This window comes from Lepidochelys kempii, chromosome 8 (genome assembly GCF_965140265.1).
Source record: "Lepidochelys kempii isolate rLepKem1 chromosome 8, rLepKem1.hap2, whole genome shotgun sequence".
Taxonomy (NCBI): Eukaryota; Metazoa; Chordata; order Testudines; family Cheloniidae; genus Lepidochelys; species Lepidochelys kempii.
Genome location: NC_133263.1, coordinates 66,952,060 through 66,976,748, shown reverse-complemented (window position 1 = coordinate 66,976,748; position 24,689 = coordinate 66,952,060). Strand labels below are relative to the sequence as shown.

General features: G+C 38.7%; 1 protein-coding gene across 9 annotated transcripts in view; it reads right to left on the bottom strand.

The window, feature by feature from the left end:
• VAV3 (vav guanine nucleotide exchange factor 3) overlaps window positions 1-24,689 on the bottom strand; it is a 248,586-nt gene that overhangs the window by 67,127 nt on the left and 156,770 nt on the right. For all 9 annotated transcript variants that reach the window (XR_012160359.1, XR_012160360.1, XM_073356846.1 and 6 more), the window contains 4 exons: window positions 18,993-19,094; window positions 16,593-16,693; window positions 5,453-5,475; window positions 1,561-1,606 (listed from right to left, as the gene is read on the bottom strand). Coding sequence is in view for 7 of the 9 variants with exons in the window: in XM_073356846.1 (XP_073212947.1) it covers window positions 1,561-1,606; window positions 5,453-5,475; window positions 16,593-16,693; window positions 18,993-19,094 (272 nt within the window). In the remaining 2 variants the exon portion in view is untranslated. The remainder of the gene's footprint in view (window positions 1-1,560; window positions 1,607-5,452; window positions 5,476-16,592; window positions 16,694-18,992; window positions 19,095-24,689) is intronic.

Below are 24,689 nucleotides of genomic sequence, written 5' to 3'. Positions count from 1 at the left end.
CCAGAGTCCGCCATCAATACTAACGTTGACTGGACTTCAACAGAACTACCTGCAGAATAAGGTATTCAGAGAATCTCGGCCTTAATAACTTAGGATTCAGGAAAGCACTTAAGCATGTGCTTAAGTCCCACTGACTTCAGTGGCATTTAAACACCGGCTTAAGCCACCTTTCTGAATAAGGGACCTCAATAATTACTGACTTCAATGGGAGCTGAAAATACTCAAGTTACTTATATTTAAGTGCATACGCAGGGACTTGAGAGCCTAACAGTAGACAGCAAAGTTTAAACATTCAAGCCTAAATGAGAGCTCACACACACATGGACAATATGCCTAATACATCAGTTTGTATAACTGAATGAGTAAATAGACAATAGCCCCACTAGGCCAATGGCTTGTTACTCTTCATGCTGCCCCTTCTAATAGCAGTACATATTAAAAGTTAAACTTATTTTTAAATGGCTTCAGTTTCCTCGAGTAGAAAGGCATACAGACTGACCTATGTGCAGAGTGAAGCAAGTTTTGGCTAGAGGCAACAAAGCAACCGTAAACCTTCTAAAACATCTCATAATCTGACATGAGTAAGAAGGGTGTGGATTGTTTCAAGTAGTTACAACATTTAGAACCTGTGCAGCTGAACACTGGGAACGATGGCAGCCTAACCACCACACTTACTCCTCAGCAAACACACAGCTTTTACCAGGTTTTGAGATGGTGCAAGGCTGCTAGTCCATTTAGTGTTCTACTCAAACTGTACTCAGGTATCTACATTTAGAAACATTTAACAATAACTTAGTTTTATTCAGAATAACTATTACCATACACATAACAAATCTCCAGTAATTAAACTGTGAAAAGAAACATACAAACGACAAAAGCATAATTACTGTAAAAAAATTCAGTGTTAAACAGAAGAACTATTGACTAGTCTATTCAGAAAAATAATTGGTCTCCAGAGGAGATGCTCACCCAGTTAGTACATAGTTTGTAATTAAACCCTTAATTTTCTTAAGAGCCAGTGTTCGTGATTTTATAACAACATCAAACAAACTATAGTGAAAAATACAGCCTTTACGAAGGTGTATGTAAAATTACAGACTATTTATGCCTTTTTTTGGAGAGCAGCTAAAGTCCAGTCCAGCAAAGCACGGATAAATCCCAAGACAGGTTGAAAGCACCGAGAACTTTGTAGGATCAGAAACTAAGGTTTATACAGTAGCTGCCTGTTTTTAACAGCAAAGTACACAAGGGTGGAGAAACTGCTAACCAAAAGCCCAGAAGCTTTTCAATGTGCAAACAAAGCTGAACAAGCACTACTTATAAACATGCATGTAAAAAAGCCTGGAGTTCAGTCAGTCATATGACTATATCTTTGAAAATACAGCCAAGCCATCGATTTAGACATGCAAGACTTTAGGTTCCCAACAGAAAAATGTTCAATGTGTTCTCAACACAGCGTGCAGTGTAATGCTGATCATGATACAGCATGATGTTATAGCTTGAAGCTTTCTTTTGCCTTTTTAATTCAAAACGGTAATTAATAAAAGGTATAAAACAAACCTGAGTCCATGTGCCTGGAGTTTCTTCGAATTCCATTAGTTCGTTTCTGCATAGCAAAAATACAAGTCAAAAGCATGTATAAACCAGTTTTCATTTCTAAGTATAGTAGAACCTCAGAGTTAAAAACATCAGAATTACAAACTGATCAGTCAACCTCATACCTCATTTGGAACCAGAAATACACAAACAGGCAGCAGCAGAGGCCAAAAAAAAAAAAGGGGGGGGGCGCGTTCAATACAGTACTGTGTTAAATGTAACTACTAAAAAAAATAAAGGGAAAGCACATTTTTCTTCTGCATAGTACAGTTTCAAAGTTGCATTAAGTAAATGTTCAGTTGTAAACTTCTGAAAGAACCACCATAATATTTTGTTCAGAGTTACGAACAACTTCCATTCCCAAGGTGTTTGTAACTCTCAGCTAAACTAGTGTTTGTAGTCTACTAGGCAAAGCCAATTTTTAAAAAGTTCTCTTCCATCCTACAATGGGGTTAATGCAGAAATATCATGTGTTAATATTTTATTGTTGAGGTGCAAGTGACACAAAAGGTTCATGTGTTAGTCTGTCACCTCTTGACATCTGGGTTCAAACTCCACTGAGATCACATGTGAAAATGATTGTAATAACTCAGCCTATTTTATAGTGGAAAAATACACCACACAGTTTGCAATTGTCTGACTCAGGGAAGGTCCGGGACTAGAACAGCAGCAAGAATGAATGTGAATGAAGCTGCAGTTCCAATAGGATGGGACCTTTACACTGTTCTTGCTTTGTACTAAAGCTCCTTATAGTTAACAATGCCTGTCCCATCTCTCAAATGAGCATTTAATTTTTTTTTAAAACATGACGTAATAAACTTTTATTCTATTTGTTTAAGTTTAGTTTAGGCAAACTGGAGCCATATGAAATCCCAGGTACACTATACAAACATAATGGTTTATTATTTGGCAAGTGCTGATTTGTACCAGTTGCACAGATCTCTGCATTTAAATAGGCCCTGAGGAACTCCAGTGCATAATAAGGTATATTTGTACGTTAGTCATCTCCTCCTGCTACTTGTTTTAATTAGTAGCTTGCATGAGGGCTCATGCAAATTACAATGTTTTACTCAAGCCAAGCAGAGCAAAAACAAAGGGTGCAATCAGGTTTTTTAAAAATTGAGACTGTATCGTTTATTCACACTGACACAGAGAGGAGAGGAGCCATAAGCTTGGGGTGAGGGGAAAGTTGGGGGAAGTTATTGTGGTTGGTTGCAAACTGTTTCCATGGATTAACTGGAAAAAAAAACGTGATAACTTATCAATGTACAATAAAATTACATACACTAAAGGAAAGAAGAGGGCATAAAAATACCCAAGGAAGTAAATGTTGGGAGTGTGTGAAAATGTACTGAATACTTCATCTTATGTTGTTATTATCAGCAGATCTTCACATTTTCTGCAACATAAATCCATCTTTTCTTAAAAACCTGATTTTCATTTACACTATGTCCCCTTTACACCACTCTGACAGCATAAAGGAACCTTAAAGACATATTAAATACATTTAAGGCCCCTTCATACTACCAGAACCATGTAAAGGGGCCATGGCACAAACAAGAATAAGGCTCCAATTTTACATTCTACATAAAATCAAGGTACAGAAACCTCATCAGGAGAAGGAATTTTTTCTTACAAAAATCTCAAGAATCAAGTTGGAGGAAGAGGCATGGAAAGAGGAGGAATAAAACAGAATTAGGATAAATATTATCTCATCCAGTCACATATGTTCCTCATTGGTAGTTTTACTCACTTCTGGCAACCTTGTCCATAACATACCATAAGCAATCTGTTTATAGCTTCTTCAATACTGTATGCCATGTGTAATGATCAACAGACTTTTAAGCAAACAAACCAAGCTGTAGTTTTGGTATTTAAGAATGTTCATGTTTCACAGTTTAGAGAGAGATTAAAAATGTAAAAACAAACAAACAGCACATGGCAGAAGGTAAGGTAGCAAACTGCTGGTGGTGAGGATTCTATTAAAATGAGCACATGCAACAGACATTTTAAAGTGAGTTTATAGCACTGGCAACTGAGGTCTTCTACATAATCATAAAACATGTCTAAACACATGCCAACCACTCCTCCCTCCTCCCCTCAGAGTTCTGTCAATGGTTTTTTTATCCTTATAATGTGTGATCCCCTCAAGGAAAACCGAGTAGTTCTATACCCATTAAATCCTGCCCACTCCCATAAACCTATCAAAATAGGGCAAACTAATGTCAACTATAAGAATTATTTTATGATATGGACACCTGCCCAATAGGGGCTGAGCTGAACTGAACTCAACATCTCATCACACATAGGCCACTGAACAGTTATCAAAAGGTAATAGTTCATGGTCCATAATGACCTGTGCCAGATCTCAACATTTAATGGGGGTCACACAGGTGAGATTCCATATCTATTTAACAGTCACCACAACCATCCAGGGCCCATAACATTACACTTTAATTATCCAAAGCACTAGGTTTTCTAAGCTATAAGTGACAGAAATGTATATCCTCCATTAAATTCTCCACAAGTCAAGGGGGTAAAAAACCCTGTTACCTGCCCAGTATAGAGGGCTTATATTTTCAGTCCTAGATTTCCTTTTACAATTCATTTAGCCACTAGATCAAACAACATTAACATTACTAAAGATGACAGGCCTGTATATAACACTTCTGTGCAGGTAAGTGGTGTAAAACAAAACCAGTTGTCAGTAGGGTTCTATTAATTCCTCCAATAGGTTTTAAGGAAATTTAAACAGGTCTATTAACATAAGAACTTCCAAATAGCAATTAGACAGCAGAAACTAGCTAAAAATGTGCACTATCCTAGGAGCAGGCTGAGAATACAGTCTTAGTTATGTAACATTTATTAGCAGGCAGCATTAATCTGCCATTATATTATTATAACAGTAATACTTTTCTTTTGATTTGCATTGCCAACCTGAGTCATAGCAGGACAGCATGCAAGTAGAGACAATCACAAACCTGAATAGGTAAAATTATCATCCTACAAATTTATATGGTGCTCATAACCATAATGCCAGTTTACAGAATGAATTTACATCCACTGATCTAAAATGGATGCTGGAAACGCAACATAGTGTCCTGGGTTTAAAATATAGTCTGTATTTTGACAAAGTTAGTGGGAAGTAGGACTTTTACTTCTTTCTGTACCATAATGGAAAGACATCAGCAATATGCAGTGAGATACCTCACTGTTACTTGCAGTATTCTTAGAGCTTTGTCATGACATATCACGTGTACCGACTAACTTCTCTGGACATTAGTAGTTCATTTGGCTGTCCTGTCAGGATTAAACAAATTCCATGTTTGTTGAGTGACACTAAGAAAGACTACGGTTATGTAAAAAGTCAGCATTCCACTGCAAATTTTGCAGCTTACTGTAGGCTGAAGAATTGCAGATTTATTAGTCCGTAGTAATATAGTATTATTGCAGAATTTGCTGAAATTTACCTGAGGATAGTTTTATCTCTGTTGCCAAATTTGGCCTAGAACAGTTGGAGACCTGTGATCACTGATATTCTGAGTTAAATTAACATTGTTTTACTTTCCCCCTATAATTTAAGAAAACCTACATTCTTCCCACTATCCTAAACACTGAAAAATCTCAATGGAAATTAAGTTAATCCCCTGCAATTTAATATAGATATAGCTAATTGTTAGTGCATGTACATGGAGTCATTTCTACTGCTAGAGTTTGCATAACTCTAAATAAATGTAAGTTAGCTGCAGAAAAAATACATTATCTGTAGCACTGGCACAGCCGTACGAAGTAAATGAACAATTTGTAAGCCATCAACAAAATAAATATCGCATAAAAATTGAAAATAAATCCTTACCTCATGTTTCAGGATCCCATGTTCTGAAACAAAAGTAAAAACGGGCATTATCAGTGCCTGTCAATTTGCTCTTTTATATATATCTCTGTACTGTGCTGCCTGAGAACACACTACTGCTTTGTTTTGCTAACTGATACCTGTAATATGGTCCGACAGCCCTGGAGCTGAGCTAATTATTGTTTTGCAAACTGTGTTCTTAGAGCTGATTGGCTCTTGTCAGGTAACACTGAACCAACGCTATAAATGGCCTGTTTCTAAGTTCTGCTGAACTTTCCAACAGTTGTACGCCAAACAATCAAATAATTTAAATCTTTAGAAATGGTTATACTGAGTTTCAAAACACTATGTAACCGCATACACTTTGGGAAATTCTATAGTTAAGATTCCTGTTGCAACTGTAATTTAACCTTCCTCTAATCCCTTTGCATCTATATAATATTCTATATTGCTGTATAATCAGTTCAATGTTTTGCCTACTGGTTGTGGTGGGAACCTTAGCTTTGATGTTTCCTGAGATTCATGTACTTAAATTCTCAAGTAGCACTGCACTAACATACTGTAGGTTTTTTTGCAATGAGTTTCCTTGTTTTCTTTTAATGAAATAAGAAAAGCAGAATGAGAAAAGGATAAAGAAAGGTACTCTTGTGGGTTATCAGAATGGCTGCATCAGTGTATTAAAGCTGTGTGCATACAGAGCACCACATATTTCTATGAACCCAGCAAGGGTCTGGGGAACGGGGTGGATTTTGGAGTGTGTGATCTGATCAACATACTTTCTGATAAACACATCACTGCTCCTGGATTTTATTTTACTGCCTTATCACACAGCTGTGTTTATTTCTATGTGGCATTCTCCAGGCCCACTCCTGATATCTGGAAAGGAAAATTATGTACTGCACATGTCCAGTGTGTAGTTTACAACCACAGAAAATTTCCAAATTTTTTCAAACTTGGGTGTGAAAATCAGGGTCCAGAGCCCCAAAGAATAAGCAATTGAATCAACTGATTGTATACAATATTATTGTACTATAAAAGTATACTGAGTAAGATGTCATAAAAAATGGTGATATGTTGGTCGCAGATATTACTGCATGATGTATGTATGGGTTGTGTATAAAGAATTATGTATGTGTCCTGGCAATGTGTTCTTAAAATGTATTTTAGAAACAGTGCATAAACCGAGCCTGCCCTAGACAGACAAATGTGGATTTATCTGTCCTGCTGGCTTGATTACAGGCAGAGGATTATGAAAGTACATTTACATATAGGGTAAACAAAACAATCAAGCTAACTAGCAACAGAGGGGGAACAGAGTCAACACCCCACGAAGCCTTTTGGCTTTTGAGGCAAAGACACTGGACTTTGGGAAACAGAAGGGGAACAAAAAGACGTTCTAGTTGTCCCTCAGTTAGGGCAAAACATGCATTTCTTACCAAGGACAATATACTGAATGAGCCAAATATGAAGCTCTAAAACTAAACATTTTGATTTGCTAAAGCTAAAAAATGCATCCAAAATGGTTCTTACTATATGGAACAAACCTCTTGGTTACTAACATTTTATTTAAAGATAAACAGACTTGTTGACAATAAGAATATGAACCAAGAAATCTCAGCAGGAGACTGGAAGGACAGAATGCTAGCAAGTATGAGCAGTATAATTTTCCCCTCATGGATGGAATGCCAGGGGGAAATTTTTTTGTCACACTCAGAGAACTTTTTTTAAAAAGGGTTGTAAAGTTTTTTTTTCAGCTTTACCAAAAATATTCATTCACCTTTGTGTACTAAAAGAGCAGGGGGAGAGGGAGAAGCAAAGGAATAGTTTTGAGGAGATTATTAAGGCTGAGATTTTCAAAGGAGCCCATTAATATAACAGAGGGATAAATACCACAAAGGAAGAATTATTATTTAAGATCAGCACCAATGTGGACACAAGAACAAATGGATCTAAACTGGCCATCAGAAAGTTTAGACTTGAAATTAGACGAAGGTTTCTAACCATCAGAGGAGTGAAGTTCTGGAACAGCCTTCCAAGGGAAGCAGTGGGGGTAAAAGACATGTCTGGCTTAAAGACAAAGCTTGATAAGTTTATGGAGGAGATGATATGATGGGGTAGCCTAATTTTGGCAATTAATTGATCTTTGACTATTAGCGATAGATATGCCCAGTGGCCTGTGATGGGATGTTAGATGGGGTGGGATCTGAGTTACTACAGAGAATTCTTTCTTGGGTGTCTGGCTGGTGAGTCTTGCCCACATGTTCAGGGTTTAGCTGATCACCATATTTGGGGTCGGGAAGGAATTTTCCCCCAGCACAGATTGGCAGAGGCCCTGGGGGTTTTTCGCCTTCCTCTGCAGTGTGGGGCACGGATCACTTGCTGGAGGATTCTCTGCACTTTGAAGTCTTTAAACCATGATTTGAGGATTGCAGTAGCTCAGACATAAAGTTAAGGGTTTGTTACAGGAGTTGGTGGGTGAGATTCCGTGGCCTGCGTTGTGCAGGAGGTCAGACTAGATGATTATAATGGTCCCTTCTGACCTTAAAGTCTATGATTCTATGATTCTATAAGTGTTCAAATCAGACTTGAAATTCAATAGGATTTAGGCACTTAACTCTCTTGGACTCCTTTGAAAAGGACAACCTAAGGTAAGGGCATGAAGGTAAGAATGAAATTACCTTTTGGCCTTTACTCCTATATAGTATCACTACCTTGGCATTATAAATTATTTCAAAACTGAACTAAGTACCATATGAGTACCATGAAAATGGAATAATTATAAAAGTTCATTCCCAATCGTAAGTTCTGTTAGTGTTTTATCTTCAGTCCCCATATGTCTCAAATATTAGAGTGCACTGGGTGCCTTTCTGTCCTGGTGTGGGAGAGTTTATCGGAGGAGACTTGGGCTTTTGAGTGAAGAAAGCACCTTGTCTTAATAGCTGACGTGGCTTATTGCTGCTTTTTTATGAATATCATAAACACTAATCTTGGAGTGAGTTTCAAAGTTCACTAGGATAAAGTGAGTTCAGTATCCCAATGTTGTGATTTGATGTAGAAAGAGAAGCTGAATGATTAACTTCTAATATTTGGGGCTCAGAGAGATGCAAAAAATCAGTAATATAGAAAAGCTATAAATATCCCTGATAGCTACATATGAGTTTTACTGAGAGAAGTATTTATGGTAATAGGTCACATTAATGATATTTAGTGTTCAAAGAAAATACTATACTACTCCATTACCCCAAGCCAGCAGAGATTCTGTTGTTAAAGACTGAGGGCCAAATTCAAACTTGGCATAAGCAAATGCAACTCCACTGAAGTTGACAGTATTTCATCTATTTACTCCATGTCTGAATTAGACCTTAAAACTTTGCCAAAGTGACATTTACTCAGGAAGACCCTTCAACATGTCTAAAGACCACAGTGAAACTAACCATCTGATATCAATATTGCCAAAAAAGACTTGTTTATCTACAGCATATATACACAAATTTCATTCATTATGGCAGGGGTTCTCAAACTGGGGGTCAGGGCCCCTTAGGGGGTCATAAGGTTTTTACATGGGGGGTTGCGAGCTGTCAGCCTCCACCCCAAACCCCGCTTTGCCTCAAGCATTTATAATGGTGTTAAATATATAAAAAGTGTTTTTAATTTATAAGGCGTGCTTATATGAAAGGGGTCACCAGTACAAAAGTTTGAGAACCACTGCATTATGGTGAGAAGAAAACTGCTAAAGCAAAATCTATAGTCTCCAACAAAGTGAAATCATTACTATTTTAAGCTAGTGCTTACATCTATTCAATTTCAGTCTCCATATATCCATGAAACTTTGCATCAGATCCTTATGTGAATCACTTCCCCATGAGTTTCTGATTAGGAGTTCAAGAGCAGATTCCTTGCTTCATCTGCACAGAATTATTCATACTTGTGTCCTAAAATGCCGTACCTATTAGGCAGAAGCTCTCTTTTTTCTGCCTCTAACATTTTCATTTCTATTCTTAGTATTTCCATAGTTTGTTATCTTAAACTCATGGTTGTCTTTCAGCTTTATTTTGGAAGTTCACAGTAATCAGACTATGAACCCATATTACAGTTTCAGGGAAAATGTCCAGGCTATAACGGACATCTTTTGACCAAGATCTTGACACGCTTCCACATTCTTTTTATCACATTTCTCCTGGATAATTGCAGTTCATAATTTGTGGATCTTCCTCTACTTCCCTTATGCACTCACAGTTTGCACAGAATTGTGCCTCTAGACTCCACAAAGGAACAATGATCACTAGACATTAGTCTAGTGCTGAGAAAACTATACCTGCCTTCAGTGAAGCAGCAGGCTAACTTTAAAATATTTTGTAATCTACACAGTAGCAGAACTCCTAACAAGCATGATTCTTCATATCAGGAAAAAGTATCGGTCCATATTATGGGACCCATAACCTCCACTCTCGTTCAGAAGGCCTTTGGAGAATTTCTAGAGCAAGGACTGTACCATTTGATTTTACAGAGATTTGGATTTCATTCTTCCTAACAAATTTGATTCTCTGACTTATTATTCAATTTCTAAAACATCTTTGAAGACTCATCTTTTTAGCACTGCATTTTCATAATCTCTACATATCACTATTTTTGTAAAGCATCCAAACTGGCATCAAAGCAAGACAAACTAGTTTCTACACTGCTGCTATAGAAAATAGGGTCACAATGTCCACCAGCAGAATTTTTACAAAAGAAAATTTTAATTTAAATATGGACTGGTTACAAACAGGACAGTGTAGCCATTGAGGGCATGTCCACACTGCAAAAAAAAGCCCCATGGAACATGTGCTACAAAGCTAAAAATAGCAGTGTAAACATTCCCGCTCAGGCTGAGAGCCCTCTCAGAACCTCCCCCTGGCTGGGTTTCAGAGCCCAGGCTTGAGCCCAAGCAGGACATCTACACTGTTATTTTTAGCCCCATTACGTGAGCCCAAGCCAGTCGACCCGGGCTCTGAGATCTACTGCCATGGGGTATGGTTTTTTTTATTGTTGTTGTTTTTGAGATCCTGAGGGATCTCAGTTTTGACAGCAAACTGCTTTTAATGGATCAGTTCAGCAAAATTTTTATGTTTTGTTTATAGACTGAAATCATGAGACTATTTGACCACATTCTCCCGATTACTACAACAGCAACATGAACAGCATCTAGTCCAGACAAGTGCGCGACTGAACAGATAAACAAGTTAGTTAAACTGGAGAAGACGAGGGTTAATGTGAGAATTGAAAGGTTGGAAAGGAACTGGTTAAAGAGTAGACTACAATGGGTCATACTGAAATGTGAACTATCAGGCTGGAGGGAGGTTACTGGTAGACTACTTCAGGTATTGGTCTTGGGACCAGTCTTAATTAATTAACATTTTCATTTATGACCCAAGCACAAAAAGTGAGAGTGTACTAATAAAACTTGCTGATGATACAAAGTTGGGAGGTATTACCAATATGGAGATGGACTGGAATTTCATACAAGATTCTGAAAAACTGGACAATAGAAATGGGATGAAATTTAATAGTGCAAATAAGAAGTTTTGCTATAAGTTCGGGACATAATCAGTTGGAAGTGACAGAGAAGGAGAAAGGCTTGGGTGTATTGGTTGATCACAGGATGACTAGGAGCTGCCAATGTGACGTGGCCATGAAAAAGGCTAATGCAATCCTAGGATGCATCAAGCCAAGTGTTTCCAATAGAGATAGGAAAAGTGTTATTACCATTATACAAAGCACTGGTGAGATCTTATCTGGAATATTGTGTGAAATTCTGGTCTCCTGTGTTTAAGAAAGATTAATTCCAACTGGAACAGGTGCAGAAAAGGACTACTAGGAGATTAGAGAACCTACCCTAGAAGAGGAGACTTAAGAAGCTTGGATTCATTTACCCTAAACAAATGAAAACTGGAGATACAACTGCTCTCTATAATACATTAGAAGGATAAACGCCAAGGAGGGAGAGGAGTTATTTACGTTAAGGACCAATGTTGGCACAAGAATACATGGATATAAACTGGCCATGAACAAGTTTAGGCTTGAAATTAGATGAAGGTTTCCAACCATCAGTGTAGTGAAGTTCTGGAATAGCCTGCCAAGGGAAGTAGTAGGGGCAAAAGACTTAATTTGTTTCAAAGACTGAGCTTGATCATTTTATGGAGGGAATGGTATGATGAGATTGGCTAGAATGGTATGTAGCACATTTGTGACTGCTAGTAGCAAATATTTCCAATTGCCAGAGATGGGACACTAGATGAGGAGGGCTCTGAGTTACTACCGTGAACTCTTTTCTGGGTGTTTGGCTGATGGTTTTCGCCAACATGCTCAACAGCTGACTGACTGCCATATTTGGGGTTTGGAAGTAATTTCCCCTCAGGTCAGCTTGGTGGAGACCTTGGGAGGTTTCCACTTTCCTCTGCAACATGGGAAATGGGACACTTGCTGGTTTAAATTAGAGTAAACGGTGGATTCTCTGTAACTTGGAGTCCTTAAATCATGATTTGAGGATTTCAGTAACTCTGCCCGAGATTACGGATCTATTACAGGAGTGGGTGGGTGAGATTATGTGGCCTGTGATGTGCAAGAGGTCAGACTAGATGATCACAATGGTCCCTCTTAACGTCTAAGAGTCTAAGTGGGAATAGCTTAATCTTCAGTTATATAGCAGAGCAACTGCTTACGTGCTAACTAAATGAACAGTGAAATATGGGGATATAATAGGGGAATACCAGTCTTCTTTTTAAAATATTTTAACTTTTATTTTTTAAATGTAGAAAATGTAAAGTAGACCACTTGAAAAGGAGGAATGAGGCTATCTGTTCCTTATGGCTCACAGTGAGGGCATATGGACTCTATGACCTTACATTGTATATAGTGAGGTGTTATGAGAGTATCACAAGCAGTTGCCCAGGACAGGACTTTGCCCCAAAGCACCCTGATCCCACAGTGATTGTTATTCAAGCTCAGTAAGGATGATTAGTTCAACAAAGGCTGAACAATATTATTTAAGTTAAATAAGAAACAGCAACTCTCCAATGAGCATTCTGGGACTTGAACATTTGTTGGTCAATGCTATGGTGGCTTTGGAAGACAGCCAGCAAATCTGTAGCTACTGAACAAGCCAGGGAAAGGTAAATAGGGAAAGCTGTTGGTTTTATATCACGTCAAAAACACATCTTGATTATGAATAGTCTCATATAAGGTAAAAATTACGTGCTGCAACATACGAAAATCTACACAAGGAGCACGTGTACTTTTCAACAAATATGTTATAATAAAAAAGTAGCTTCTTTCGTTTACAGTTCATACACTTCTGTAACATTTTTTAAACAAAAGGAGTACTTGTGCACCTTAGTACTCCTTTTCTTTTTGCAAAGACAGACTAACACGGCTGTTACTCTGAAACCATTTTTTAAACAAGTAATCACATACTATCCATGCATATGAAAGCTATATATCCTTTTCATCTCAGTCCATTTGGCTCTTTCTCAGGCAGAACTATCTGAAATAGTGGAATTTAAATGAAAAAGGAATCAAGCAGAGGCTAACTTGTTTTGTGGTTTTGTTTGGTCTGGTGGGGGAGCAAATGACAACAGATTTTTATTAAGTAATATACATTAAAATTGTGTTTTAATCAGAGCTCATGTGGAAGAGGAATTCTCCTGAAACCATTTGTTTGCTAAAAGATGACAGTGTGAAATGTTCCAGTTGTTCGAGTAGCAAATTTGGGGTGCTCAGATCTGCCTAGCTACAGCACAGTGTAAAAATGCCAGTTTTTTCCTATTTATCTATGTCTGAATATAAGATAATTCTAACATCCATTCTCTGGAGAACCTGGAGACATCTATAAACAAGAGGTTGTCATGGATTTTACTTTATTTATTAAATATTTCTAATATGCCTATGCTCAGGGATTTATCTCATTGAAAGATTATATTGTCTATGCAACCAGGAAACAATTGTCTGAGACACTCAATCCTATTTTAATGGGAAGGATATAGCAAAAGGGGTGGTCTGCTTGAAGTATGATAATGTAATAAAGTAGATTGGTATTTCCCCTGATTTAGATTATTAAAATGGAATCAAGCTCAGTTATTGGCATTCTAGGGTAGTCCTGAGAAGAACACTGGGATCAAGAAACTGTAAGGCCCACAGAGCTGACTCCTATTAGGTGTGCACAATGAAAGGGGGAACATGAGGTGGCACAGCTTTTCCCCATCTCTTCAAAAAGCACAGGGAGAATCCCTCCCTGCTCTCCTGCTCCCTGGCCCCAAGGAGTGCTGCTGCCCTAGATCCCGCTCTTCACTGCATCCATATAGCATCACTTTCCTCTGGTGATAGGAAGAGCCCACATTACCAGGCAGGAAATCAAGGTGAAATGGCCCTTCTATCCTCTGTTCTGAGCAGCACTGCATGCGTGACAGGGACAGGCTCAGGGACTGGAAGTGGAAAGATGTTTGGAGAGCTTAACTTCAGATGCTGGTGAAAAGGAGGACAGTAAAGGAGGGGAAGAAGGTAGAGGGGGAAGAAATACCAGCCTGTGATATAGTGATGGAGAGTTCAGGCTAGTGAGCACAAGCAGTGTGGACAATATATTTTGAGAAACCTAAGTTTTTGATTTGGACAAAGTTGGATGCATCTTCACAAAAGATGTAATGAAAATATATACATATTTGTTAAAATCTGTGCTTTGTTACAACTATTCAACGCCACTGAAGGAGTCTGTCAGAATATGAGCCGAAAGGGGAGGCAGGGATGAGGATTTGATCAGAGTTTTAACAGTAGAGAAGAGCTGGTGGGGATTGGAAGTGAATGACAGAAGAAATGAAGGATTGCTTGGGCATGAACAAAGCAGCACTGAAGGAAGAAAGGATAAGTGATAGCGGAGGAAGTGAACACAGCCACAGGACTTCTACAAGAGATGTTCAGTGAAGTAGGAGCAAGAACAAAAATAAGAAAAGCCAGGGCTGAATTTGGACATTTTATACCATTCAGCAATTTAACTGATTACCAGAGAACTTTTATCATTTCAAATATTGAATTGGCCTCCTTTGAAACAAGACATCTAAAGAACTGGCATATGTCTGTCTATAAGTCATTGCTTGACAAAGTAGAAATTTATTTTTAGATTTAGTCACATCTCCCTTATCAGTGTATCACCTAAATCTGACACTTATTAAATTTGTCATTCTTAAGGTTTCATCTGTCTCTAGAAGTCTGTGTTTTGAATTTTCAGTAACAGGCTTAGAATGCACTACAAAAGGCCCTAAACCACTCAGGTAAAGTTCTAGGCATCATTTCAGACAGCTCAGTGAAAACATCTGCTCAGTGGTCTAAAAGGAAACAAAATGTTAAACTATATTAAAAAGGAGAGAGAAAATACTGAAATATTAGAATGCCAGTACATAAATTAATGACACACCCTCACCTGGACTATTGTTTTGAATTCGTGTCACCCCATCCCAAAAAGGATATAGCAGAAATAGAAGACTGAAAAGAAGTCACAGCCTGCTCCTTAGTGATCAGTTTTAAAACACATTTTCTGATTAGTGTGGGCGGGGCACTTTTGTTTTAACAAGTTTGTAGATTCTACAGCAAATACAGAAACATGGGAGCCTTCATATAGGCAAGGAAAGGACAAATGAAAAAGAAAAGTGTACATGCACAGAAAAAAATTAAACGATCAGAATAAACCAAAATAAAGCAATATGCAATAATTACATCATCCAATTGCACTGAAGTGTGTTGAGCAACTACTGATTCATGCCAGAGTCATATGGTACTTCTATTTTTAAAAACTCAGGGTAAAACATTTTAAATAAAATCCAAAAGAACATACTGTATCTTTGGGTGTTGTAAAATGAAAATTTATTCAGTTCATTAATTCATGAAGTAGCATGTGTGTGATTATTTTGCCTCCAGCAACTGAACAGCATTACTTCAGTGTATATTCAGGAGAATTGAGGAGAAATCTGAGAACCTGAGTTAACTAAACATTTATGACTATTATTGTTGCTTTAGATTGCACCATGTATATATATAATACTTTCCAAACAAATTGAAACATGACGTCTCTCCCCTTACGGTGCTTGTAATCTAATTAAGATAAAAATATGAGCAAAATGATAACAGGTAAAGGTGGGAGTGGGGAAGAAAGTGGAAATAGAGGAAGCTGTTCCTAGGGAGTATAGATCTCTTATGGCAAACTGATTATATACATTGTTTATTTCAGTTTTTAGTTACGTTTGATTGTTTTAGTTAGCAGTAGGCCATCCAGGAGCAGATATCAGACAGATAAACAGAGATGCAATACTAAAGAGAGAGAGAAGAGGTCAGAGGAAGGGAGAGCTTGGGAGTTGTAGGAGAGAGGCAGTAGCTTAAGTCACAAGAGTGGATGAGGTACCAGGGATAAGATGAAAGTGGAAAGAGGAGGACGAAGCTCTGCAGGATCTGAACAGAGAGAGGAAGAAGGGAGAGCCTCAGACAGATACACTGAAAGAATGATTAGAGAGGTAGAAAGAGATTCAGAAAAGCCTAGAGTGGGGAGAAAACCAATGGGGAAGGAGTCACCAGGTGGAATGAGAACAGAAATGAGGTCCTTAGATGTGGACAGTAGTAAGCCATCAATTACATTTGTGAGAACATTTTGAGTGGAGTGTGTGGGAACCATGGAAACCAAAGAGATCGAAGAGAGAATTAACAGGGAGAGGAAGATGAGGCAGCACAAACAAATAGCTCAAGATGTTGAGAGCAAAAGAGGAAGATTGCAATGGAGACACTTGGGGGAGGGGCGTGTCAAATGATGGTTTTCTTTATAACAGATGTTCCTTATGAGCAGTTCATGATTAAAACCAGAACAATCTGTTAATGTACAGCAACACAGGCTAAGGAATCTGCTATGTCCTACAGCAATTCTCACTCCCTTCCTCTCTTACATTTCAGTTTAGCAAGAATAAAAGTCACTATGAATTTTAAATGCAATTCTAATTGTGCTTATAAATGGTAGTTTCAAAAGCATGCATGTTACAATAAACACAAATTAGAAGTAAATTAAACCTTAATTATATCCAGCAAGTTTTATGTTCTAATTAAAAACAGTATTCCAACAATAAAAATGACTTACCACCTGAATTAGCTCTGCCACAATTGTCTAATCTCCCTAAACATTCTTTGTGCGCTCCAGCGCCACACTTGGAACATAAATAGCCTTGATAAAATGTTCCTCTGTAAAGTAAAATTAGATAGTGATCTATTAAGTGATAAAAATCTGCATATGTGAAATAATTAGCATAAAGAAAAATTTTAAAAATACTGTAGATGGCATTAGAAGTCATTTGCTGTGCTGTACAATGATTGTGCCTAAAAGCTTGAGGAAGAGCAACAGATCATGGGTAACATGCAACTCCAGTCTCCTTTTCATAACTTCAAGCCATTTAGAGCCAGACAGTTCTCCTGGATTACTGGTAGAATAACATACTTCATTTCAATTGGGCACAAAACGGGGTTTGGCATGGTACATGCCAAAATTGTACCAAGTATAAATACTACAGTGCCCTATACTATCATTGAGCCACACTCCACTGGATTTCAATAGGAATGTATAATGAACATGCATAATAGGACAGGATTCATTTTGGGGGATTTATTTTTTCAGGAGAGAAGATTTTATTCCCTATATTATTGACTACAAATTGCTTCCATTAAAAAGAAAAGTATAAGGAAATACGTTGATTAATTTTAAGAGCTACTGAGCACACCTCACAGAGCCATGCACTCTCCCCTGGAGGAATAGTATGCCTACACTGATTTTAGGCACCCGCAGCTTGCCTGTGCCAGCTGACTTGGGCTCAGAGGGATTGGGCAAAGAGGGTGTTTAATTGCTCTGGAAGCCTCCCACCTTGCAGGGTCATAGAGCCTAGGCTCCAGCCCGAGCCTGAACATTTACACCACAATTAAACAGACTAATTAGCCCAAGCCCCACAAGCCCATGTCACCTGGCACAGGGCCAACCATGGGTTTTTAACTGCAGTATAGATAGAGTTGCCACCTTTCTAATTGCTAGTAACCTCTTTCCCCAAGGCCCTGCCCCCATCATTAATTCCTTCTCCACTCCCCCCTCCCCCCGGGCTCACTCTGCTCCAGGGCTGGGATGGGAGCTGCTGCAACCTGACAAGGAGGTTGTATGCAGGTAGGAGGAAAAACCTGGTGCTTCCCCCCACCCCACAGTAAGTGGACTTTTGGTGTCCAATCAGTACACTTGACGGACACGGCCAGGTCCCCTTTTCGACCAGACTTTCACATACCCTAACTCTCATAAATTATAAGCTCAACTTTGAACCCCTTTGAATTTCAAGTGGGGGTTTAGATTCAAGCCTACCCATGGCTTTTATTCCAAGTCTGACCCACTAGGGAAGTAAGGAGTTCATTGGTACATGCTTCGACCATCATTCCAGGAGGACATACTTCCATGCTGATGATGCTCATTAAAAAAAATAATGTATTAAATCAATTTGTGACTGAAGTCCTTGGGGAGAGAATTGTTTGTCTCCTGCTCTGTGTTTTACCTGCATTCTGCCATATATTTTGTGTTATAGCAGTCTTGGATGATGACCCACGATATGTTGTTCAATTTAAGAACACTCTCACTGCAGATTTGACAAAACAGAAAGAAGGTACCAATATGAAATTTCTAAAGATAGCTAACAGCGAAAGCACTCAACCTAAGGTTTAAGAATCTGAAGTGCCTTCCAAAATCTGAGATGGACGAGGTGTGGAACATGCTGTCACAAGTCGTAAAAGAGCAACACTCTGATGCATAAACTACAGAACCCAAACCACCAAAAGAGAAAATCAACCTTCTGTTGGTGGCATCTAACTCAGTTGATGAAAATGAATGTGTGTCTGTCCCACTGCTTTGGATCATTATCGAGCAGAACCAGTCATCAGCATGTAAAATCTCATTTTATATTGTTTTATTTCTATTATCTTTTTACAGTGTCTATATTTGTAATAAAAAATAATATAAAGTGAGCACTGTAAACTTTGTATTCTGTGTTGTAATTAAAATATATTTGAAAGTGTAGAAAACATCCAAAAAATATTGAAAGACATGGCATTCTATTATTGTTGAACAGTGCGATTAAAGCTGTGATTAATCGTGACTATTTTTTTAATCTTGCAATATATTGTGATTAATTTTTTAATCATTTGACAGCCCTATTTACAACCTATATAAAATTGAAGAGCTGGAAGCAGGAAATAGAAGGGGAGAGAGTGGTGCTAGGACGCTTGGTAGTGATGAGTCACAACGTTGCGGGCATGAGATTTTAAATAGGCTTTCTGCTCTCATTTTGAGGTCTGGTAAAAATTTTCAGCACCAAAACAAAAACACATAGGTTAGGTTTGTTTTACAGATAGTCTGTCTTGAACAGTTCTCTCACCCTGCATGTCATTTCCATACTCTTTTTTCCCAGCAAGGTACTTGAATTAAATTAAAGTCAATACTTTACACTATAAGACTTACCTCAGAAGCATTTGACAGACTTTGCAGGATGTGACACGAGTGAAGGTGTGCATTTTGAACTCATGAAAATTTGTATTTGCATTGTCCGGTCTTATGTTGGATCTAGAGAAAAGTAAATTACATTATTTGATAATATGCTTTTAATTAAAGAAATTTGGGAATACGGTGCACCAAATCTAAACAGGGAATCTGAATCCACAAACTGTGAGCCTATTTTTGCATTGATATTTCTCTAAGAGACACAGTCTGTGCCACACACCATGAAACAAAACATTTTATTATCCACGCCTGTTCCCAAAAGATGTATAGTATAAGCCATTTCTTAGAGACCACAGTAACTGGGAAAATAGCTGCACACATCAGGGAAGTTATTCCTTTCTATTCTGAGGACCACTTCATATGACAAGAATCATCTCATGGATCTGCCTCTCCTTCCAATTCTTCACTGCTTGAGTCTCAAAATGTTTCGTTCTGTGAATCATCAGCAAAGACCATATAGCACAGACTGAGAACCATCGCATTTGAAAATGCGAGCAGCGTATGCTGGACAGAGTTGAGTCACAGTTATCCAGCAACAAATTAGGTAACTTAAGCCATTTCAAAACTAATTATAGAATATTTACTGTTCTTTTAGCTAGTGTTCCTTGAATGAGTTTCCTAATGCCTACAGATGTCTCTGTACATTAATTTAGCCAATAAAATGGCAGGCCTCTAGTTATGCTACTAAAATATCAGCTTGCTTGTGGGAAACATGTACCTACAGAACTAATACATCTATAACATATGTGGACTATTTGTTATGATCATATACTAGTTTATCTTCCCCATTGTTTCTCTTTAAGCAGTACTAGCTGAGAAAAACTCCATTAATCATTTTGTTGCATTGTTACTTTGTTGAGGGTTTTTAAAAACACTATTTAGCATTTCATTCAGTTTTTCTTCTGTAACTCTTTCCATTTCAAGGAGTTTGTTTGGACTGTGTATTGTTCTCCATTACAGGGTTTTGTAGTTTTCGTTTTGTTTTTGTTGCTGCGCATTAGTATTCTTGTTCATTTTTATGTTCTATATAAAGCTCACAAGCATTTAAAAAAATTACATTTAGATTACTACAATGCTAAAAGAACAAGATCATTGATATGCTAAGAACATACTTTGTTTCTAGATAACTTTGTGTAAATCTGTACCAGTGGATAAGGGAAAATAAAATTAACCCTTAATAAAATGTTTTATTAACAAAACAAATTACTTATCACACTGAGGTCTTTAGGATTATGGATACTTCTGGTGCTTTGTTTGCTAAACTAACACAAGAATTAGAATGGGGGGGGGGGGAAATCGAGTAAAGGAAGGGGAGAAAATTTAAGAATTTGAAACACCTAAGGAAGTAGTACCCAAGGTGTTATCAGAGACATACAACTGGCTGGTAAAGCTGGAGATACTGATAAGATGAAATTTCACTTTTTCTATATTATAAGCAATTCCCAGAATAAGATATTTGATAGCGATGAACTGCAGTGATGTGTAACACAGGCAAAGATCAAAACATCAGTATCTTCACTACTGAGTGAACACCTATGAAAAATATTCAAAGCAGCTCTTGAGTAGTTAGTATTGATACAGTGGTGTCAGAAAGGTCAGTCTTTTAATGCATCTCCTGAATATGAGTGTGCTGAAAATGACACTGAATTTTAAAGGCAAATGAGACTTCTCTGTTTTTGTGCTTGTTAATGACCTTACTTTTAGCATTGTTTTCCACCATCTGACTAATATCTCTTGTTGTCTATGTGTACAAGATACAGTGATGCAATTGTCCTGTATACTAACCTCCTAGAGGAGGAAGATATAGATATTATATTATTTCATTTTGGAGATTATCATTATCCTATCAAAATCACCGTGGAGCAATGTGTTTTTAGATTGTAAACTCTTCATGGGAAAGGACTGTGTCTTAACGTGTATTGTATAAAGTCTAACACAATGAGGCACAGTTCTGACAGGGGTCTTTTAGGCCATGCAAATAATAATGTAAGAATTAAAAACTCTCAAGAATAACTTACAGTACACACTAAGCACCTAACAAAAGCTACTTCTTTCTTCAACATTTCGATTCAGAGAAGGATACAGTTTGTGAAGGTATTTCAAGAGTATCAGCCTCACACACTCAGGCCTTGTCTACACTATCGGGGTAAGTCGACCTAAGTTACGCTACTCCAGTTCTGCAGTTTCTCTTTGGAGTCTGTTTTTGAAGTTTTTTTTGTTGAATAATTGCAACTTTTAGGTCTGTAACTGAGTGTCCAGAGAGGTTGAAGTGTTCTCTGACTGGTTTTTGAATGTTATAATTCTTGACGTACGAGAAACTGCAGAACTGGAATTAATTTGCAAACTGGACACCATTAAATTAGGCTTGAATAAAGACTGGGAGTGGATGCGTCATTACACAAACTAAAAACTATTTCCCCATGCTAATTTTTCCCCTACTGTTCCTCACACCTTCTTGTCAACTGTTTGAAATGGGCCATCCTGATTATCACTACAAAAGTTTTTTTTCTACTGCTGATAATAGCCCACCTTAATCGATTAGTCTCTTTAGAGTTGGTATGGCAACCCCCATTTTTTCATATTCTCTGTATATATATATATATATATATATATATATATATATATATATATATCTTCCTACTGTATTTTCCACTGCACGCATTTGATGAAGTGGCCTATAGCCCATGAAAGCTTATGCTCAAGTAAATTTGTTAGTCTCTAAGGTGCCACACGTACTGCTCGTTCTTTTTACCTATTTTACAGTCCTCAGTAAGACAAAAAATGTTGCCTCTACTATCATGTTAGTAGAGAATGCAAAAATCTAATGTGTAAAAGTCAAGAATTTTACAAATTAAACATATTATTAGCATATTGGCAAATATTATCTCTCTCTTTTTTTTTTTTTTTTTTAACTTCATACACCAGAAGCTCAAGCTTAAAACCCAAATACTTGTATCAAGGAAGAAAGATCAGCCCCAGAAAACCAAGTATTTTTTTTGAATTTCTTACAGGATGGACTAGACTTGGGCCATAGAAATCATAGAATCACAGAATATCAGGGTTGGAAGGGACCTCAGGAGGTCATCTAATCCAACCCCCTGCTCAAAGCAGGACAAATCCTCAACTAAATCATCCCAGCCAGGGCTTTGTCAAGCCTGACCTTAAAAACTTCAAAGGAAGGAGATTCCACCACCTCCCTAGGTAACGCATTCCAGTACTTCATCGCCCTCCTAGTAAAAAAGTTTTTCCTAATATCCAACCTAAACCTCCCCTATCGCAACTTGAAACCATTACTCCTCGTTCTGTCATCTGCTACCACTGAGAACAGTCTAGATCCAACCTCTTTGGAACCCTCTTTCAGGTAGTTGAAAGCAGCTATCTAATCCCCCCTCATTCTTCTTTTCCGCAGACTAAGCAGTTCCCAGTTCCCTCAACCTCTCCTCATAAGTCATGTGCTCCAACCCCTTAATCATTTTTGTTGCCCTCCGCTGGACCTTTTCCAATTTTTCCACATCCTTCTTGTAGTGTGGGGCCCAAAACTGGACACAGTACTCCAGATGAGGCCTCACCAATGTCGAATAGAGGGGAACGATCATGTCCCTCAATCTGCTGGCAATGCCCCTACTTATACAGCCCAAAATGCCATTGGCCTTCTTGGCAACAAGGGCACACTGCTGACTCATATCCAGCTTCTCGTCCACTGTAACCCCTAGGTCCTTTTCTGCAGAACTGTTGCCTAGCCATTCGGTCCCTAGTCTGTAGCGGTGCATGGGATTCTTCTGTCCTAAATGCAGGACTCTGCATTTCTCCTTGTTGAGCCTCATCAGATTTCTTTTGGCACAATCCTCTAATTTGTCTAAGGCCCTCTGTATCCTATCCCTATCCTCCAGCATATCTACCACTCCTCCCAGTTTAGTGTCAACTACAAACTTGCTGAGGGTGCAGTCCATGCCATCCTCCAGGTCATTAATGAAGATATTGAACAAATCGGGCCCCAGGACCAACCCTTGGAGCACTCTACTTGATACTGGCTGCCAACGAGACATGGAGCCATTGATCACTACCCGTTGAGCCTGATGATCTAGCCAGCTTTCTATCCACCTTATACTCCATTCATCCAGCCCATATTACTTTAGCAAAGCTTTAGACACAGTGTCCCACAGTATAGTTGCCAGCAAGTTAACGTCAAGGAATAACACGTCCACTGCTTTCCCCTCATCCACAGAGCCAGTTATCTCATCATAGAAGGCAACTACATTAGTCAGGCATGACTTGCCCTTGGTGAATCCATGCTGACTGTTCCTGATCACTTTCCTCTAAGTGCTTCAGAATTGATTCCTTGAGGACCTGCTCCATGATTTTTCCAGGGACTGAGGTGAGGCTGACTGGCCTGTAGTTCCCCAGATTCTCCTTCTTCCCTTTTTTAAAGATCGGCACTACATTAGCCTTTTTCCAACTGTCCAGGACCTCCCCCGATCGCCATGAGTTTTCAAAGATAATGGCCAATGGCTCTGCAATAGCCAATGGCTCTGCAATCACATCCGCCAACTCCTTTAGCACTCTTGGATGCAGCGCATCCGGTCCCATGGACTTGTGCTCATCCAGCTTTTCTAAATAGTCCCAAACCACTTCTTTCTCCACAGAGGGCTGGTCACCTCCTCTCCATGCTGTGCTGCCCAGTGTAGTAGTCTGGGAGCTTATCTTGTTTGTGAAGACAGAAGCAAAAAAAGCATTGAGTACATTAGCTTTTTCCACATCCTCTGTCACTAGGTTGCCTCCCTCATTCAGTAAGGGGCCCACACTTTCCTTGACTTTCTTCTTGTTGCTAACATACCTGAAGAAACCCTTCTTGTTACTCTTAACATCTCTTGCTAGCTGCAATTCCAAGTGTGATTTGGCCTTCCTGATTTCACTCCTGCAAGCCTGAGTAATATTTTTATACTCTTCCCTGGTCATTTGTCCAGTCTTCCACTTCTTGTAAGCTTCTTTTTTGTGTTCAAGATCAGCAAGGATTTCACTGTTAAGCCAAGCTGGTCGCCTGCCATATTTACTATTCTTTCTACACATTGGGATGGTTTGTCCCTGTAACCTCAATAAGGATTCTTTAAAATACAGCCAGCTCTCCTGGACTCCTTTCCCCTTCATGTTATTCTCCCAGGGGATCCTACCCATCAGCTCCCTGAGGGAGTCAAAGTCTGCTTTTCTGAAGTCCAGGGTCCGTATTCTGCTGCTCTCCTTTCTTCTTTGTGTCAGGATTCTGAACTCAACCATCTCATGGTCACTGCCTCCCAGGTTCCCATCCACTTTTGCTTCCCCTACTAATTCTTCCTGGTTTGTGAGCAGCAGGTCAAGAAGAGCTCTGCCCCTAGTTGGTTCCTCCAGCATTTGCAGCAGGAAATTGTCCCCTACACTTTCCAAAAACTTCCTGGATTGTCTGTGCACTGCTGTATTGCTCTCCCAGCAGATATCAGGGTGATTGAAGTCTCCCATGAGAACCGGGGCCTGCAAACTAGTAACTTCCGTGAGTTGCCGGAAGAAAGCCTCGTCCACCTCATCCCCCTGGTCCAGTGGTCTATAGCAGACTCCCACCACGACATCACCCTTGTTGCTCACACTTCTAAACTTAATCCAGAGACTCTCAGGTTTTTCTACAGTTTC